The 20361-nt window shown below is 35.6% G+C and overlaps 1 protein-coding gene across 2 annotated transcripts in view; it reads left to right on the top strand.

The window, feature by feature from the left end:
* The window catches only part of DCP1B (decapping mRNA 1B), a 79365-nt gene that overhangs the window by 19699 nt on the left and 39305 nt on the right, over positions 1–20361 (top strand). For both annotated transcript variants that reach the window (XR_003568683.1, XM_027857288.1), the window contains exon 3: positions 7333–7460. Coding sequence is in view for 1 of the 2 variants with exons in the window: in XM_027857288.1 (XP_027713089.1) it covers positions 7333–7460 (128 nt within the window). In the remaining variant the exon portion in view is untranslated. The remainder of the gene's footprint in view (positions 1–7332; positions 7461–20361) is intronic.

Here is a 20361-nt window from a genome sequence, read left to right as displayed (position 1 = left end):
TTTATTTTAGGCTGCTTGCAGTATTTTGTCCTTGACCTGGGACCACTCCTGGCCAACTCTGACCTCTCATGATCCCTTTCTGTCTCTCTGCCTAAGTTGTCTTGGACTGTAAAAAATTATTCACTCTAACCTTTTTCTTGGATTTTTCTGATTGGAATTTTGGTTTGATGCATTTTCTAGTTTTTTTGTGTAGGAAGTGTTTTGGAAGAGTTAAGCAAAAATGCTCAAACTGTGTCATTTTGAGTCTATCTGAACTCACCTCATGATTGTTTTTAATTGATGATATTTATGATGGTGAATAATACTTTTGAAATAAAATTTAAGTCTCAATATAGGCTTGATATTATGGATGTAAATTTTTGTCCTTTTGACAGTTTTAAAGACAAAACATTAAATAATTGTTAAAATGTATTACGGTAAGAATGTAGGAATTACAACTACTGATTGATTAATAAGTTGCTGTGCTGCTTGTTAATTATTACAGTTAAGAAGATTGTTGTCCATAATCAGCATTTAAAATGGAATCCCCTCTTTTTTTGCATTATAAAGCTCTGATTCTTCAGAATAGCATCATTAGAACTGTAAATGCTTTTAAAAATCATTGTGGATCGAAAGAGGTTTAGGGTGGATTTAGGCAAAAGCCATGAGTATTAATTCTTACATGTGAAATGATGCTGAGGTGAAGTTATAGAAGTTAGTGACAGAATACATCTATCATAGACACACATATGTACACATGTTCACACATAGCCAAATAAGTGTGGTAGCACTGAGAATAGAAATGAGACAGATGTATTGTTGTAGTTATGGAATGGTACAGATAAAATCCATCAGCAAACAGTTAATGGTCTCCTACAACATACAAGGCATTCATTGCTCTGCGTGCCAGTATACAAAGAGGAGGTATAAAACAAAGTCTTATTAAAGTCATGTCTAAAATGGAGTTTAATGTCATTCCCTTAAAATTGTTCCTTCTTACTTTGAGGTCAGTGGTGACCACTATTCACTCAGTCTCCCAAGTTGAACCTATAGTGTTAGCTTTGACTTTGCCCTCCGAGAATCGTGAACTAAATCTGGTCAATTCTACCCATGTAATATCTGTACCCATCCTTTTAAAGTCCAATTCTTATGCCACCTTTTCCAAAAGGACTTCCCTTATCCTCATAATCAGTGTCATCTTCCGCATCTTTGGATTTCACATAGCACTTTTTGTATCATTTTTTATTAGTTACTTTTGTATACTTCATCTGCTTGCTTGACTGTAAACTCCATGAGGGCACACCGTGTCTTAGCCAAACTCTGTTTCTCTCCCAGGGCTTAGAAAAGTTTTCTGCACACAGTAAAGACACTTAAATGTTTATTGGATTGAATTGATTGTTCTGTACTTTGAAGGAGCTTGCTGTCTAGTTCTTGGGAGAGGGGAGAGCAGTACGTGAATGTGAAAAGATAAATTAAGAATAGAAGATAGCATGTTCTTAAATGAATAGTATAGAAAATAGTAGCAATGGTAGTTCATATTTATAGGATGCAACTGAAAGCTTTTAAAGTGCTTTCCATAGGTTATCTCTTTTGACCCTCATGCAGTCCTTTGAGGTAGGTTTTATAGAGTTCAGTGGAAGAAGAAATCATTGTGGACTGGAGGAAGCAGGATTTAAGTTATACCTTGAGGGGTATGTAAAACTTACATAACCAGAGAGGTAGGGAGAAAGCATTTTTGTTAGGAGGATTGACAAAAGCCAGAATAGGAACATATGTATATGTTCAAGAACAGTGAATTTGGTTGGAACAGTGGTTTCCTGTAGGAGGGTAGATGGGGGAAAGACTAGAAAAATAGGTAGAGATCAGATTATGGATGACGTTACAGGTAAGGCTAAAGAGTTTGGATTTTATTTTCTAGGTCAGTGTTCTCCAAACATAATTTAGAGCATGCATTCCTAATATGTTTATGTTTATTTATCTATAAAATGTAGTTAATTCTCATCGTTCATAATAGTTATTTTCTATAAAGTCTCCTTGAACACTGAATTAGTGAATACTGAATCATTGATCCTTGGAAAAATACGGAGTTAGGTTCCTGCAAGCCTCTGGTCACAACATTTACTTTAGCACTTTCCAGAACTGCCTCATGTACAGATCAGTCAATCTCCTCTTCTTTTTTCTGGACATACTATATTATTGATTCATTAATTTTGAACTCAGTAGCCAACAGCACTGAAACTTATGCCTAAACAAAGCTTATCTAACATTTATTTTCTCCAAAAGGCACATCACAACCTTCTTGTGCTTAGGAACACAGCAAAATCACCCATCAAAAAGCACAAAAATGCAAAAAAACATGGCAGCTCTAAATATACCATGGAAAAGGACATTTGTTTACAGTACAAAAGCTAAAACCAGAAGTCAGAGAATGTTCTTGCCTTGTTTGACCTCAGCTGGAAACATGTATGTCATGTGACTCAAATATTTGCTACTTTGTACATTGTCCATGAATGAAGAGTACCATGAGTACTGATTTGGGGGTTACAAATTTTAGCAAGTAGGAGAATTCACAAATATGGAATCCATGAATAATGAGGACCAACTGTATTTATCTGTACTATTCTGCTAAAAAATTATATGCATTATAAAGCTTACACAAAAAAATAGAAATTAACATGTCACATATCTTTTCTATCTCTTCCTCTACTCTGTCAAATGAAGAGGTGACTTTTCTCCTTGCCAAAACCTGTTGTTTTACATATACACCCTTGACCCCATCCCTTCTATCCCCACCTCTTCTCAGATCTTTAATCTCTTGTTTATCCACTGGCTCCTTTTTTGCTTCCTATAAACACTCAAATGTATTCCCCATTCTTCAAAGACCCTCTCTTGATCCTACCATACTTATTAGCTATATCCTATCTCTCCTCATCTTTTCATCTATATTCCTTGAGAAAATCATCTATACTTAGTATCTTCATTTCTTCTTTTCTCATCCTTTTCTAAACCCTCTGCAGTCTGGTTGCTGACCTTATCATTCAACTGTAAATGCATCTTCCAGAGCTTCTAATGATCTATTAATGGCCAAATCTAAGGAACTTTCATCAGTATTTTTTGACTCTTCTGCAGCATTTAATAGCATTTAAATAACCTTCTGTATACCTTTTCCCCTTTAGGTTTTTGTGACCCCTAACTCTGTTCTTCATCATGACTTCCATTCCCGCCACCCCTTGATTCTTTCCTAGGCCATCACCTCTGCACTGGCTACATTCTCTTCCCTGTCCAATATCAGTTCAGCACTATACAATCTTCACTTCAGCAAGTTAGTCCTTCTAGTCTTGTCTATTTGCTTAATTCTACTCTTCAGAACAACTATTCCAAACCTTCCCTACTCCACAGCATCATCTCCATCAACCCTCTACCTTAGGACCTTGCTTCATACATTGCCAAAAAAATTTTTAAAAATTGACACCATTTGTTTAGGACTCCAATTTCTCTCTTCTTCATCTCACATCACTCAGACGTCTCCAACTCTCCACTATTTCTTCTTTCACTACAGTCTTAGTTTAAGGGTTACCTGTTTCCTTACCAAGACAAACCCTTCTGCATGAGTCCTTGATCTCATCCTTTCCTAACCTTCCCAGAAAAATGTCCCCACCATTATTCCCATTCTCTCTTATCTTTACTTCATCTACTGGCTCCTTCACCTGTTTTCTACAAACATGCCTGTGTGTTCCCCATCCTTAAAAAACCGTTTTTGACCCAACCATTCCACCAGCTATAGTCCTACATCTTTCCTCTTTGTTGTGGCTCAACTCCTTAAGAAACAATCTTAAGAATCCTCTCTATTTCCTATCCTTTTACTCTCTTCTAAGACCTCTGTTATGACTTCTGACCTCACTGTTCAACTGCAGTTACCAATTATGCCTTTTTTTCTCCAGTTATTTCTTAATTGTCAGATTAAGAAAGAGGAAAATGACACAAATGTACAAAAAGTATTTATAGCTGCTATAAATTTAGCATGCCAAAGAATTGAAAATTGAGGAATGGCTGAACAAGTTATGGGATAGGAATGTAATGAAATACCATTGTGCCATACGAAATTACAGAAAGGATGATTTCATAGAAATATGTAAAGACTTGTATGAACTGATGCAGAATGAGGTGAATAGAGCCAGGAGAAAAATGTATATAGTAATACAACTTTGTAAAGACAAATAACTTTGAAAGACTTAAAAACTCTGTTTAGTGTAACATCCATCCATGGTTTCAGAGGATTGGTGATGAAGCATGCTACCCACCTCCTGACATAAGTAACGAACTCATGGCCAGTGTGGGAATCAGTTTTGCTTCAATATGCATTGTTGTTACAAGATTTTTTTTCTTCTTTTGAGGTGTGGAGGGGGGAGGGAAAGGAAATGTGTTTATTAATTGAAGAAAAATTTTTAAGCTGTTTAAGATATCTGAAGAGAAAACATCTTGCTATTCTTCAAATACTTGAAGAAATCAAGTTCTGACTCTTATGGAGAAAAAAAGGCAATCCCATTCTTTCCTGTTTTTCTTGCTCTTTGGTATTTCCTCTTCTGATTTCTTTCTCATAATGCAGAATATATAGAGACACCCACTGGTAAAGTTGATGCCTCTGGAAAACTGAGCTTATCTTACATCATTATTAAAATGGGAACCTGTTAGGCAAAATAATAATGATATAAAGTGCTATATTTTTTTTCTTATTTGTATAAGAACAGAATTGCTAGAGATATTTTTCAGATATTAAGCTAATGGCCCATTCATTAGTAACTAAAATTTCATCTTTATTCTTTGGTTAATAATTTTTGTAGAATTTTATGTCATGGCTAAAATTGGATATTTTCCAATTATTTCAGTTTCATGTTGTAATCATATGGTATTTTTATTTGAAACCAAAAGGTCCACAGTGGACATATTATGACTGCAACCTAGGGACAGAAAAATGTATATATAGTTGGTAAAGTTTGAATTCTGTGTAATTTGAGTCTCTTCTTAAAAACAATTACCTTTAATTGCAGGAGAAAAACTTGTATAATCACCTTTTCTAGTAACTCAGATTTCCCTTTATTTTACGTTGTGGGAAATTTAGTTCCTAATGATATTTGGATTAGATTACTTATGCTTTAATTTTACAATGATTGTTGGCAAGTTCAGTAACTTTTTGTACATCTTCCCTCAAAAAAATTTCACATCTTTCAATTTTAATCAAACACTTAGAAGTTTTGTCAACTGACCAGTAATGGTCAGTGTATACTGTATGGTAACAAACCAATCCACAGATACTTAATTTAGTGATTATTATTGTCAAGACACTATGCTAACTTGGGGGTACAAAGAATACAGTGTCTCTGTTCTTTTAGCTTACAGTGTAGTTTAAGAAACAGAACTCCCAAATGGATCTGTGATCTTATTGATGTGGGTATTCCTTCATACCCCAAGTGATGCCTGCCTATTCTATATGTCTTTGTCATTCCATATGTTCACTGGCAGACAGTGTATTGGAGACTTTCCTAATTTCTTCTGACATTGTGAGGATAATAATAGAGTTCATAGGCTGTCTTTTGGTTTTCTCTCATTCTCACCCATTTACCAGTCAGTTTTCTTTTTCTTTTAAACATTTTTACAACATTTTTTATTCTATTTCTCCCTTAAAATGCTTTATTTATCAATTTATTGCAGCCAACTCATAACTACTATGCTCCTTTCTGTTACACTTTGAGTGTTACTCAGTTTCATTTTGGTAGCTGTGAAATTCTCCAAGTCAATGCCTTATAATGATACCAGAACATATTGGTATTAAAAATATGGGTATGTTTTATAGTGAAGAGTTCCTGAAAAGCAATTCATCCTTTTCTCTTCTTCCTCTTTACTTCTGAGCCCAATTCATTTTTTGTATGCAACGATTGTATAATAAATGAATATCTACACATGCTGACAGACTTATGCTATAGACTGTCAATCCAACTGCGTATCATAATCTGGACAGTAGACATTGCAGCCTGATTAGTGCAAGTGAGAAATCCCCTTGATGGGTCACATGTATTTGAATTTGCACTACTTGAAATTATAATTAGGTAAAATATAGCAATTGGTTCCAGCTCAGTGGAAATATGCAGCACGAATTCAAATAATGCAACCATTTCAGGGGGATTCCTTATTTACACTAATCAGGATCTAACTGTATTCATCTGCTTGGTTATTCCTGTGTAGATAGTTAAGTTGAACTTGTTTGGTGGTTATTGAGTTTGTTTAGGATTCTCTTCAGTGTTTCATTCGCAAAATGTCATCTGCAAACAGTAGCATCTGAAAGACTTCATTATATGTAATCTCTCTTTTACTTGGCCTCTGTACTAGCTCACGTATTATCACTTTGGTGCTTTGGTGAACATATTACTCCCTGATTTATACCTGAAGATCAGAAGATTATTGAGTGAGGATATTTTTGGTGTATAGCTTCAAGGAATCTTGTATAAATTTGACATGTGCTTGAAAGATGCCTCATAGTCAACAAAATAAGCACAGTGGAATCTTTTATTTTCTATATCTTTCAGTCAACCTTGTATAGGTAAAGATATGGTTTATTGTAAAATATCATATAAGAAAACCTTCCTGCTCCTTTCTTACACCTTCATCAATAATGCCTTCAAATATACCCATAGATTTAAAAAATTTTCCCTTACTGTTATGAATTTAACAAACATCAGCATTTCAGTATATGTAGAGAAACAGAAAAGAGTATTGTATATGAAATTGTGAACTTCTGCTATGTGTGTGGATTATTTTCATAAAAATTTTATATTGATGAGAAAATAGGGAAGCAGGACTTAACATATAAAATTGAATGATATTAATTGACAAATGAGTGGCATAAAAAGTAAGTTCTACATTACATATGTATTAGAGCACAAACATCAAGAATTAAGAAATGTCACTTTATATTTGTACAGACAAAGAAATATTGGTGAAGGAAAAAGGATTTATCCAAAGCATGAGTTACTAACTTGGCATTCATGGACTTCTTGGGGTCTGTGGATAGATTTCAAGAGTCTTTAAAGTTGAATGGGAAAAATTATATCATTTTTTCAAAATAATTGATTTCCTTTGTTATCTTATATATGTTATTTTATGCATTTAAAAACATAATTCTGAGAAGGGGGTCTGTAGGCTTCACCAGATGACCAAAGGGTCCATAACATACAGAAAAGTTAAGAACCTCTGATCTGTAGTTAAATTATATGAATAGAAGCAAAAAGGTTGTGACTTGCCAAAGTAAAGCTGCACTATTACAACTTTTGAACAACTTTTTCTTCTGGTGATTTTCAGGTCAGCTTCTCCCAAGCATGGATTCACCATTATGAATAGGCTCAGCATGGAAAATAGGACTGAACCCATCACTAAAGACCTGGATTTCCAGCTTCAGGATCCTTTTCTTCTATATAGGAATGCCAGATGTGAGTAATTCTCTAAATGCACTAGGTAGTTGATGTTTCTTCTGACATTCTAATGTGTGTTTTAAATTACACTATAGAAGCCTTTGCTGCTTCATGTCACTGGTTCAGATAGTCAGCATTGGTTAGCTTAGGAAATGCTTACCTGATTTGTTCTCTCATCTTTGTAGATCTTTATTAGAATGCTATGCATATGTATCAAGGATACCTTTAATGAAAATATCACAAGGAAACAGATAGTCTTTAGCAAACATTTTTCAACAGCAAGACATATCCTTACTCATAACTATATAGATCACATTGTCAATTACAAAATAGTAATACATAAAAGAAATTTTTAAAAAAGCATTTGACTCAGCAGAGCAAAACACGGCTCTGAAAGTTCTCTAACAAGGAATCTCTCATGCATATGTTAAGATCATACAAGATTTGTTGACAAGGACAGCCACAAAGATTCACTGAATCTTATTGTCGTCCTCAACTCCTTGTTCTCTCACATATCCCTATATCCAGTCATTTGTTAAGACTTGATTCTTCTTCCACTTCTTTCTACTCATTACAGCCACCACCCTAATTCATCCTTTCATCACCTTCTACCATAGCCTGTTGCAGTAGCATCCTGGTTAATCTCCCTCCCTCTATACTCTCCTGTCCCAAATCCATCTTCCACCCAGCTTCCAAACTGATAATATAAGGCACAGGTCTGACCTCTTACTGTATGCTTAACCAAGCATCACTGTGGTGTTCAATATAGAGAGCCTGTGTTGATTGAATGCTGTCTTTGGAATATATAGTAACTAAAAAAACCAAAATCCACAGTCTTTTTTTTTTTCATAATTAAGAATTTTGCAGCATATCAAACTATTAAACGTACTATCAAAGCAGAATCAGTTAACTGAGTAATCCTGGTTAAATTTTAATTCGGATAATTATCTCTTACCAAAAAATCTTTCTCCTTTTTTGTTCTCAAGCTATTCTTATATCTCTTCTAACAAGCTGTCTTTAACCATTGGTCAGCCCAGAAAAAAAGTTATGAATCAGCAACAAGGCCATTTACAAAGAATAAGAAAATATATGTGTGCATGTATATTTATGTAACACACATGTACATATATACATACTTGCATATTATATATAAACATTGACATAGGCTTTCAAGTAGTTTTTTTTTAAATCTAATTCAATTTAATCTAATTTAATTTAATCAATAAATTTTTTCTTAGCTGTCTTTCATCCTTAAGCCCAGGGTGTTGTCTTTTTTTCTTTTTACTATGTCTCACAAGGTACCTGAAGTATAGTATTAATAGCCCTACATCTCTTGTTGAATGATTAATAATAAATTTGGTAATCCAAAAATTGTTTTTATTTGGCTTCAGAATTTTTATATTTCTGTATAAAATCATTGTGGCATAGTGGATACAGAACTAGCCTTGAAGCCAGTGTTCAAACCCTGCCTTTGACATAAATAGGTTATGTGACTCTGAAAAAGTTGCTTAACCTCTCACTGTTTTCAAAACTCTCTAAGACATTAAGTTGCAGAGAAGGTGCTGATCTTCTGAATTGGTAGAGGGAATTTCCTCACCTAGGAATTCTCCATACCCATGACATCACAGATCCAGTCCCTATTCTTAGGTATGTGTGGATTTGTCCCTCATTGTTATCTAATGTAGGACTTCATACTTTAGAAGTAATGGCATTGTATTGTAAAGACTTGACTCAGAAACAAGCTAATACATCTTTGCTTCGGGGACTCCTTGCTGAAAATTCTTTTCTGTTCCCCACTACATGCTGAAATAGTATCATTTCATAAATGAATAAAAGCAACAACATGAACTGAGCTGTATAGTTCACCCTTCAACTTGATGGTGGAGTTAATTTAAGTATTTTGACCTTAAAGACCTTTTGTTGGCCTGCATGCTGCATGGAGGAATAAAAATAAGAAGATCTCAAACTTTGTCAGGATAAGATGTTATCACCTATGCTGCTTAGTCATGTTAGGAAAAAATTCAAGACTATATTGTCTGTCTATAGGTAATTGAGAATTGATTGTATTTTTCCAGGTTGCTCTGTGTTACCATATGGACGTGAAAGTGAATAGTGACTACAAATGCCTGACTTACATCCTGTCTTAGAATATTTTTCTCATTAGATAGAATCTGCACCATTGTACAGGAATCATTTAAGTGTATTTACTTGAATTCATGGGAAATAAGGAATAAAGAGATTAGCAAATCAAATTCAGTACAAATCTTGAGACAGTACATCATGTACAACTGTGAAAAGCAAAGGACAGTGGATAGCCATAAATGTTTATTGATAACTTTTGTTTTTAATTCACCTAAATTTCTTTCTATATCCCTTCCTCTCTATCTCCAAGAGAAAATCTTATAGCAAGATTTTTTTAAAGAAAAAGAGGAAGATTAAAAAAATCAGCAAATCTGATATGTTGTGTCCCAGACTTGTGAGTTTTCCCACCTCTGCCAAGAAGTTGGAGGGAGATTTTTTATGTCTCTTCTTCCGAGCCAAGCTTGTTCTTTTTAATTTTGCAGCATTCATTATCAATTACTAATGTAGTAGTTCTTTCCATTTACCTTGTTATCATTGTGTACATTTTTTCTTGGTTCTCCTTCACTTTGCATCAGTGCATGTCAGTCTTTCCATGTTTCTCTGTATTCATCATATTCACCTTTTCTTACAGCATAATAATATTCCATTACATTCATGTGCCACAAATTATTTAGTCATTCTCCAATCAACAGGTATCTACTTTGCTTACAGTTCTTTGTTGCTGCAAAAAGTGCTCCTGTAAACATTTTGGTGTATATGTCCAAACAATTCAAGTTTTAAAGTGCCTCAGAGAATTCCCAAGAGACAACATGACAATAGATAGTATCTTTGAAGTCAGAAAAACCTGGGTTCAGGTACCACCTGACATATTAACTCTATGACCCTGGACAAGTCATTCAGTGCCCTAAGTAAATCTATGTTGTAGAGAAGGGGCCCATCCTCATTAGTAGAGGAAGCTTCTCACCAGAAACTCTTAATCATTAAACCAATCAATATGAATTTAACAAGTTTCTACAATGTATCAGGCACTGTGCTAGGCCTGAGGATATAAAGACTAAAGTGAAAACAGTCTCTGCCCTCAAAGAACTTGCATTTAAACTGGGGGAAATAACAACCACACAAATAAGTACAAAATAGATAAGGAGGCAATTTGGGGAGAATGAGAAGGGTAAGATAATAACATCTGGCCAGTTAGAAAAGGCTTCATGAAGAAGTTGGGACATGGGCCAAACTTTGAAGGGAATTCCTTCTTTTTGGCAGCCTGTAGTACTTCTTCTTTGACCTCGAAGCTCTCTGGATTTTGTATATGATGATCTTGCAAATTTTCATTTTGAACTTTCTTTCAGGAGGTGACTAGTAGATTTTTTATATTTTCACATTGCCCTTATCATTCTAAGAGTTCTGGGCAGTTCTCATTTAGAATTCCCAGAAATATGGTATCTAGGCTTTTTTTCTGATTATGATTTTCAGATCATCTGATAACTCTTAGATTGTTTTTCCTTAGCCTGTTTTCCAAGTCAAATCTTAAAAAATATTATATTGCTTAGACTTTCTTGTTTTTTCCTTTATTCTTTTGATTTTGTTTTGACATTTCTTATCTTCTTACAGAATTATTTTATGCCTGGCCCATTATAATTTTCTGAGCATTCAGTTCTTTAGTGAGTTTTTCTACTGTTTGTTGTAAGCTGTCGTTTTTCTTTGCCTTTCTTTCCTCCTTGGCTTTTCCATTCTGAATCTCTTGTTTTAATTTCCTCCAGGTAATCCTGAAGTCTTTATTGCCAGGACGTTTTTTTTTTTTTTCCTGAGACTGCACCTGGACTTATGAGGTTGCTATTGTCTTTGGGGTTCACCCCTTGAATATTTCTCAAACTAAAGTATTACTTCATGGTGGCTGGAGTTTTCCTTGGTTTGCTTATGGGAAGCCTTCTTTTTGGTTAGGCTCTGAATCTGAATTTTGTGCACAGTTCCTTAGTATAGTGTTCCAGACTAGATCACCCCTTCAGGGCTCTGCCTGGAGTCTCCTTCTTATCACAGGCTCTCTCTGCTGTAGGAAAACCAGGGGTTTTTCTCCTGATACTAGGCTGAGGGATACTCTTGTGCTGTATTCCCACTACAGATTTCAGGCACTCTTTGGGCTTGATTTTGCTTTCCTTCCATAGTTTGGACTGGACATGTGGTGATTCTTTGGACCATGGCTAGAGCTCCCTGTGGCTGCTTTCTGGGCTAGGCTAAGGTTGACCTCAGGTTCTGTTTCCTAGAGTGTTTTGCTGGAACAATGCCCCAAGGCTGTTCCCTACAGAGCAGAGTTCAAGTCACAGTCATGGGTTTGAGGAAGCATCATGCCCTTTCCCAGCTGGGCAGAAAATGCCATATTAGGTCTACCCAGAATATTCTCAAAGTTATTCTTCTGCAGCCACCCTCAAAGAATATTCAGACTAGCCTGTATTGGGCTTGGGTACTGCTGAGTTCAAACAGGGAGTTCTGGGACTACCGTGAAGGTTCCTAGGGTCCAGAGTATATTCTGCCCTCTGCACTTGGCTCTCTACCTGCCTAGTTTGTCTCTCATAGGATCTCTTTAGGACTATGGGGTTCCCATTCTGGAATCCTGGATTGGGTGGGAATGTCTAGTGGTGATTCTGAGTTGTGTGTCTCTAATCCCCAGAATATTTTCAGAGAATCTAGAATCTACAATCTCCCCAGGACTGCTTTGGCCACATCCCAAAAGCTTTGGTATATATTGTTTTCTTGTTATTTTCTTTGATGAAATTTTCTGTTTCTGTGGTTTATTCTTTGACTCACAAATTTAATCTCTGATTTTTAATCCTATCTTCAAAGGCCTTTCATTGAATATAACTTTATTGGGTGTGGTCAGTAAAGTATACGTTTTAACATTTCTGCTAATGCAAATTTTTGTTAGGTTTTAATGTCCTAATACATGATCAATTTTTTAAGTGTGCCACATAGTAATGAGAAATATGCATCTCCCTTTCTATTCCCATTCAGTAATTATTAGAGATCTATCATATCTAACTTTTCTAAAATTTTATTCAAGACCTCAACTCCTTTCTTGTTTAATCTTTTTTTCTAGATTTATCTGTCAGAAAGAGGTCTACTCAGATCTCTAACCTTCATATTGTCTACCTTTTCTGTGTTTTTTTTCTTCGGTGCATTGGATGTTATGCCATTCAGCACATGTATATTTTGTATTGATATTATTTCATTGTCTATGGTACCTTTAAACATAATGTAGTTTCTCAATATAGTTTATCTCAATCTTGTATAATTTTCCTGTTCCTTGTCTGATCAAGATTGCTACTCCTGCTTTTTTTAGTTCACTTGAAGTATTACATCCTCTGCCCCTTCCCCCTTCTTTTAACTCTGTTTAACTCGTGTTGTTTCTTATTTTGATGGATTCTGCTTTCTAATCCGTTCTGCTATCTACTTCCATTTTGTAGGTGATTTTATTCCTTTAACATTTGATTGTTAGTTGGGTATTTCCTTCCATCCTATTCTCATAGTCCTATCTCATACCTTCTTCCTACCCTCCTTTTTACAAAGAAGGTAACTAGAGAGGATTGTTCAACACTAGTGTTCTGTAATTGAAGCAATTTACTTCACTGCCCCTTTTTTCTTCCCTTCCTTCAGTCTCTGATCAACAGTATTTAACCTTTTTTTCTTTCCTTTTAATTCCACCTTTCTGGGTTGGAAGACTAGATATTTTCTGTGATCCTCATGACTTCTCAAACATGTCCAAAATGGGAATTATGCACAAGAAATAAAACAATTTCTCCATGATCTAGGACACCAAGAATCCCGCTGAGGTAAAAACTTGATGAACTAACATCAGAGGATGCTAATATGTAACCCATGACACACTCATTCATTACCTTCTCCCCAGCAGAACATGGTTTTGCAACAAAACTTAACTCTGCCCCTATCCTCCTCTCAGTGCCTCAGAAAACCAAAAGGCAGAAACTTGTTCTGACTTAGATGGCAATAAGGCAGTGCTCTGAGCTACAACATAGTTCAGCAAAAAGAACTGAGAAATAGAAACAGAGAAAACTGGGATAGGACACCATTGTGTGTGACCCTGTTTGCAGTCCATTGAGCCTTAGAGAATGGGCCCAGAATCCAGCTGAGTCGAATTCTGTCCCTCAGAAGTCACTTGGACCAGAGACTGAGGCCAAGGAAACATTAATTATACAGAGCAGGAAGAGGGTGAGACTGCTTTGAATTCCAGCCTCCAAGCAAATCATAATCAAAGAGGAAAGAGTAAGATAGTGAGCAATAGGAGAATTTAATGAAAAAAGACAAATTACCAAAGACAAAAAAAAGAAAAAACTCAGTTGAAGACTTTGAAGATAAGCAGATAAACCAGCAGGGAAGGTTTTAATAACATAAAGGCAATTGACATCCAGATCAACCAGAGTTCAGATATTTGTAAATAAATATTGCAGAACAAAGGAAAATTAGTTGAGACTTGATGAGGCCAAGGACCCCGTGGATTCCAAGAAATCATTGAATTACAGCATAATGTTCTTAAATGGCTTAAGAGAGAAATAAAAATCGTGAAAATAGAACATATGGCCTATGTGACAGAAATAATTGACAGAATAGAAAACATTGAATCCATTGTGGCAAGTCTCATCAAGAGAATAACTGATTGCAAATGTAAATACACAGAAGTGAAGGATAGTCTGGAAGAAGAGAAAAAAAGCAATAACACTATTTCCACACAAGCAAAACATTGATCTTGAAGACAGAATACATAGGGGCAGCCTAAGGATTATAGGTCTCCTAGAAGAATATGACAAGTCAAAAAACCTTTTAATCCTCCCAATCTGCTCTCCAAAGTAGGGTTTATTTTGCTTATGACAAATTCCATCCAGATTCTCCCTCTCCTCATAACCTCTTCCCCTTCCCTTCTTCCTACCTATTTCCTTATTAAGTTTAATGTATTTTTAAACCAAATTCTTTCTATGTAGGTTGAGTTCAGATGAAAGTAAGGTTCTTGTGACTCCCACCTTCCCCATGTTTATACAGTTGTCTTCTTAAATACCCTGATTCTGTGAAATAGGTAGTTTCCTCTTCTGCCTTCGTGTATTCCTTTTCCCATCCTCTTTATTTCTACTTTAAAAATCATTAAAACGGAACAAAACTGTCCTGACCACATCTGATTGTTTTGTTTACCCACCTCTATGACACTTGAAGGCATTCGGGGTCTGAGGGGGTAATTGTTTCTTCTTTTCCTGTTAGAACACAAATACTTCATCATATTCCTGTTGTTGTTTAGTTGTTTTTCGTCATGTCCGACACTTTGTGACCCCATCTGGAGTTTTCTTGGCAAAGATACTAGAGTGGTTTACCATTTCCTTCTCCAGCTTATCTATAGATGAGGAAACTGAGGCAAACAGCGTCAAGTGACTTGCCCGGGGTCACATAGCTAGAAGTATTTGAAGCTGGGTTTGAACCTAGGTCTTCCTGACCCCAGAACTTCCTGACTTTTTCCATTGTGTCATCTCGCTGCCCTCTCTTTATATAGTAGTCCCTTTCAATTTCTCAGATGTTTTTTTCTTGAGAAATGAAATTTCTCAGAATTTCTCAAACCTTTTTAGGTTTGTCTTTACTCTTGTGTTTGCATTTCAGAATTTGAATTCAGATACTTAATGTAGTACTGGAAATGCTGGCAATAGCTATAAGGCAAGGAAAAAATTTTGGCAATAAGCATTGTCAAAGGGAAAACAAAATTGTTGCTTTTTGCAGATGATATGATGGTTTATTTAGAGAAACCTAGAGCCTCAACTGAAAAATTAATTGAAACAATAACTTTAGTATATCCAAAGTTGCAGGACATAAAATAAACTCACGTGAATATTTTTGTACATTAACAGCAAAATCCAGCAAAGAACAAAAGAGAAATAACTATAAGAATGTATAATGCTTAGGAGTCTACCTGTCAGGAACCATAGGAAAGGGGAACTATATGAATACAATTACGAAGCACTCCTTACAAAATAGGTAGACTGAGCCAATATGATAAAAATGTCAGTACTACCTAAATTAATCAGGGACATACCAATCAGACTACCAGAGGATTACTTCACAGAGCTAAAATAGGTAAGTAAACAGACAAATAAAATCAAAAATCTCAAGGGAAATAATAAAAAGGAGGCTTAAAATACCAAATTTCAAACTGTATTACAAAGTAGTAATTTTCAAAATAATTTGTTACTAACAGTACCCTGGAAAGCAACCCCTGGGGAGATACAGAGTGGCAACTTCTCTTTCATGTGCTACAGCCAAAGTTACCAAAGACCTAGAAAAGAAAATTGTTGCCACGTAAGTCTTTGGCATTGCCAAATGGTTCAGTATGAAACTTTAAAAGATTTTATTAGTGGAAATGACATTAAAGAAGAGGCATTACTATCTGTTTTTCTGCTGCACCTTTAGAACCGTAGGCCTTTTCATCTGATTTGCACCTGAAACCTTCCATTTTTGTTGCTTCTCCCATTAGCATGTGAGCAGCTTGAGAAAGGGAACTATCTTACTTTTATATATGTGTCAACAGTGTAAAGCTCAATGCTTTACACATAGTAAGTGCTTAATGAATGCTTTTTTCATTCATTCATTCATTCATAGAACAGCATCTCTTACTATATACCAAGATAAGCTCCAAATTGGCGCATGATTTAGATGCAGTGACATCATAAAAGGAGTAAGGAAGAAATTACTTATCAGATTTATGGATAGGGAAGAGTCCATGACCAAAGAATAGAGAATCATGAAAGATTAAATGGACAATTTTGAGTAAATAAAATGTAAAAGTTTGTGTACAGATAAAACCAATTTAGCTGTAACTTAAAGTGGAACAGGTAACTGGGAATAAAAATTTTTGTAGTATGTTTCCCTCATAAAGCTCTCATTTCCGTGATGTATTTGGAACTGATTCAAATTTATAAAAATAAAAGCCATTCCTTAATTGACCAAAGGATATGATCAAAAGATATTTTGTCAATAATTGGTGAAAGGATGTGATCAGATAGTTTTCAGAGGAAGAGATCCAAACTATCCATAGTCATTAAAAAAAAAAGTTCCAAGTCACTAATAGTGAAAGAAATGAAACTCAAACAACTGAGGTTTTACATAATACTAATTGCATTGGTAAAATTGACAAAAAAGGAAAATAAATATTCAAGGTGCTGTGAGAAAACAAGTACATTAATGCATTGTTGGTGGAGCTCTGTACTGGTCTAGTCATTCTGGAAAGCTATTACGAACTTTGCCCCAAAATTTGCTTATCTGTGAATACTCTTTGACCCAGCGATACCACTACTATACCCCAAAGAGAGAGGAAAAAATCCATAGGGTACAAAAAATATGTTGGTTCACAGTGCTGCTTGCAGTTCCTAATGTCCAAACCTTTGGCTTGTACTAGAAAACCTCAAATGATTGCATTTGCCTGGACTTCTCTGAATAGATCTCATGCTTATTTTCTGCAGGTTCCAGAATGTTCCCCTGTGCCAACTTGGCAGGATGAAGATATTTACCATACTTTTTCATTATTTCTTAATCGTTATTGATCTATTGTACTTTTTTGGTCCTTGCTAGTTTATCTGTAAGAATTAAGCTCCTCTGCTGCCATTCATGCCTCCATTCTGACCAGACTTCTTAAACTTCTATCTATCTTTTAAAGCCCAATTCAAATGCTGCAACTTCTTGGAAACCTTCTGGGATATCCTTAGGCAGGAATGTCTTTCCCTTGAATTTCATGTAGTACAAAATAGAGAATAATTTTCTAGAAATGGATAGAGAGCCAACCTCAGAGTCGGGAAGACCTAGGTTCAAGTCCCATCGCTCATCCATACCAGCTCTGTCATCCTAGATAGTTCTCTTAACCTTTCAGTGCCTTAGGCAGCTCTCTTGAGACTCAAGTTTCAGAGTAGTTACTGATCTGCTTTGGTCGAAGGAGGGAAGATAAAGGGAGTAAGTTTTTATATAGCACCTACTATGTGCTATATACCTGCACTGTGCTAAGCAGTTTTTATCAATATTATGTTGTTTGATCCTTACAACAACTCTGGAAGATAGTGTTATCTCCATTTTATAGATGAGGAAACTGAACAGACAAGTGAAATGACTTTTTCAGCTAGTGTGTGTCTGAAGCTGGATTTGAAATCAGGTCTTCTTAACTCCAAGCTCAGCATTCTCTCCAGTGTGTCACCTGCCACCTTTAGAGGATCTTAGACTTAGGGCTAGAAGGGACATCAAGAAGACTGTTGTGAAGGCCAGTCTCTTCATTTAACAGATGAGGAAACTGCAGCATGGAGAGTTCAAGTACCTTAACCAGGTCACAGCCCTTAAGTGTTTGAGGCATGATTTGAACTATGGTCGTCCTGACCCTAGGACCATTCTTCTCTCTTCAGCTGTGCTAGATTATTACTAAACATATGGCAGCAGGACCCAGACTCAAAACTTTGGGCTACTTTTCCTTCGACCTGTCAGGTTGAAGTGGCTTCATTGACTAGACTGCTGCCACGAAATCATTCTTTAAGTTCTTAGAAATTTTCTGTGATCATGTGTTTATAATCACTTATGATATTTTAGGAAATTACTATGCCAGATGATTGAGCACTTGACTTACTTTTCTGGCTTAAATACTGTAAAGTCTAATTTTCATTTGAATAAATTTTGTACTTTTTAGAGGAAGTTTTCATTATTTGAACATCTGGCCATTTCATAGTTTGAGACTATATGACTGGATTTTTTTCCTGAGTAAGAATCATTTGAGGTACATGATGTCAAAAGTACTGCTGGGGCAGCTTAAGAATACAAACACATGGAGATGACATTGTTTCCTACCAGCTACCTATATGTACATATATATGTTTACATGTTAGTGTTAGTTCTCCTGTATCTAAATTAATAATGGTTGTGAAAATAGTTTTGTTAGTAGAGTTGTTTCAAATAATTTATGAGGTACCAATTAGGAAATAGGGGGAATAGGGGACTGAACTGCTAACAGTACATTGTGTATTGTTTTATGTCTATGGCATAGACCTAGACTTACTGATATTACTTTGTATCAGTCAAAAGATCTATTAAAGATTTAGCAGATGCTACAATACACAATAGCCATATACCCCTTGAAGAAATATTTCTTGTAGCTTTTGGTAGTATTCACACTGCTAATTCCTTTCTTTTCCTCCAAAGAGTACCTGTGAGCCATCTTCCATTCAGAAGTAACTTCCGCTTCCCTTTACTTGTCAGCATTGATAGGATTCAGTTCCTCTAACAGAATCTTAGCAGAATCTTCACTCCTTGGTCATTGGACAAAGATCTCTCATTGAGAGTACCAACAGTCTAATTAAAGTTTATTGACAATCTAAAAACTGTGTGAGTCTTAGTATCTATCCCCCACCCCCACCATTCTGCCTCCCATCACTATAGAAGTGAAAGATGGCCACACAGAATTGCCTCAGTTCCTCATCTGTAAAATGAGCTGGAGAAGGAAGTGGTGAACCATTCCAGTATCTTTGCTAAGAAAACTCCAAAATGGGATCATAAAGAATCAGACACAACTGAAAATGATTGAACAGCATCTTTTCAACACATTTTATTGGGGTTGCTGTATAGCAACAAGACCTATGAAAACGACTGCCTCTGAAGAGAAGAGTTGATGTGTGCAAAGTGCAACATGTAACCAATGAAGATCTCTAAAGAAGAGCAGAAGTAAAGTATATTATCAAACAACTGCATGACAGAAAGAGAAGATGGTCTGGACAAATGGCAAGAGCAAAGGATGGTGAGTGGATGGCCAAGACACTCTACTGGCACCTTTGTAACATTGGGAGAAAGTAAAGGCCTTCAATATGTAACATATTGGGTAGGTCTCCTGTGGTGAACCTTTCAGAGGACATGGGCAAGAGGTACAGGATGAATAGGCTTGGATAGATTGTGATCTGCATCACTGGAGGAAATTCCTGAATTGATGGAACCACAGATACATTTGAATATTTGAGCAAAGGTTGGCCCTGTAGAAACCTCATTCCTTTCCCACCATTGCAAATCACTTTTAAAGATTTTAATTTTTAAAAATAAGAAAACTTAAATATCCAAGTCAACAGATTTTTACTTCATCTATTTTCTTGGCATTGTTGTCACTACATTAGTCAACCAGAGACATTTATTAAGCACTTACCGTGAATACAACTTTGTTGGAAAAGAAAACTGATGCCAAATGTCGTAGAATCATAGGATCATTGATTTATAGGTAAAAGACCTTCAATGTCATCTAAATACAATCTCTTAATTTTAGAGGTGACAAAACTGAGGCCCAGTCTTGGATTAAGTCATACAAGCCATAGGTGGTAAAAGTAAGATTTGGCTCTAAGCCTTGTGAGTCTAAATCAAGCAATCTTTCCACTGCACCATTCCTTCCTATTGTAGATAATTTATTTTACTACTTTTTAAGAAGTCAAATCTAAATCGTATTTTTCTTGAGTAACAGCTTCCACATACTGTCTTTGTATGCCTTTACCAATATTAAGGATGTTAACATAAAGTTTGGAAATTAGAGTTAAGGAATAACATTGCATCTGTGAGAACTAAAGTCTTCCATTTAGTAGAGTATGTTTGGAGAGAAGAAACCTTAGTCCAACCCCTTCGTTCTGCAGATGAAGAAACAAAGTGGCAGAGCTGGAATTTGAACCCAAGCCTTCTGAGTTCAAATATGACTAAGTAATTAGACATTTGAATAATTTAAAATGGGGTACTTTCAAACTCCTAAACTCAGATTGGGTGATGTGAAATGAGATTAAAGAATAAATGCATTATGAAT

Source organism: Vombatus ursinus, unplaced genomic scaffold (genome assembly GCF_900497805.2).
Source record: "Vombatus ursinus unplaced genomic scaffold, bare-nosed wombat genome assembly UNPS02012082.1, whole genome shotgun sequence".
Lineage (NCBI taxonomy): Eukaryota > Metazoa > Chordata > Mammalia > Diprotodontia > Vombatidae > Vombatus > Vombatus ursinus.
This window is presented reverse-complemented; position numbering and strand designations above follow the sequence as displayed.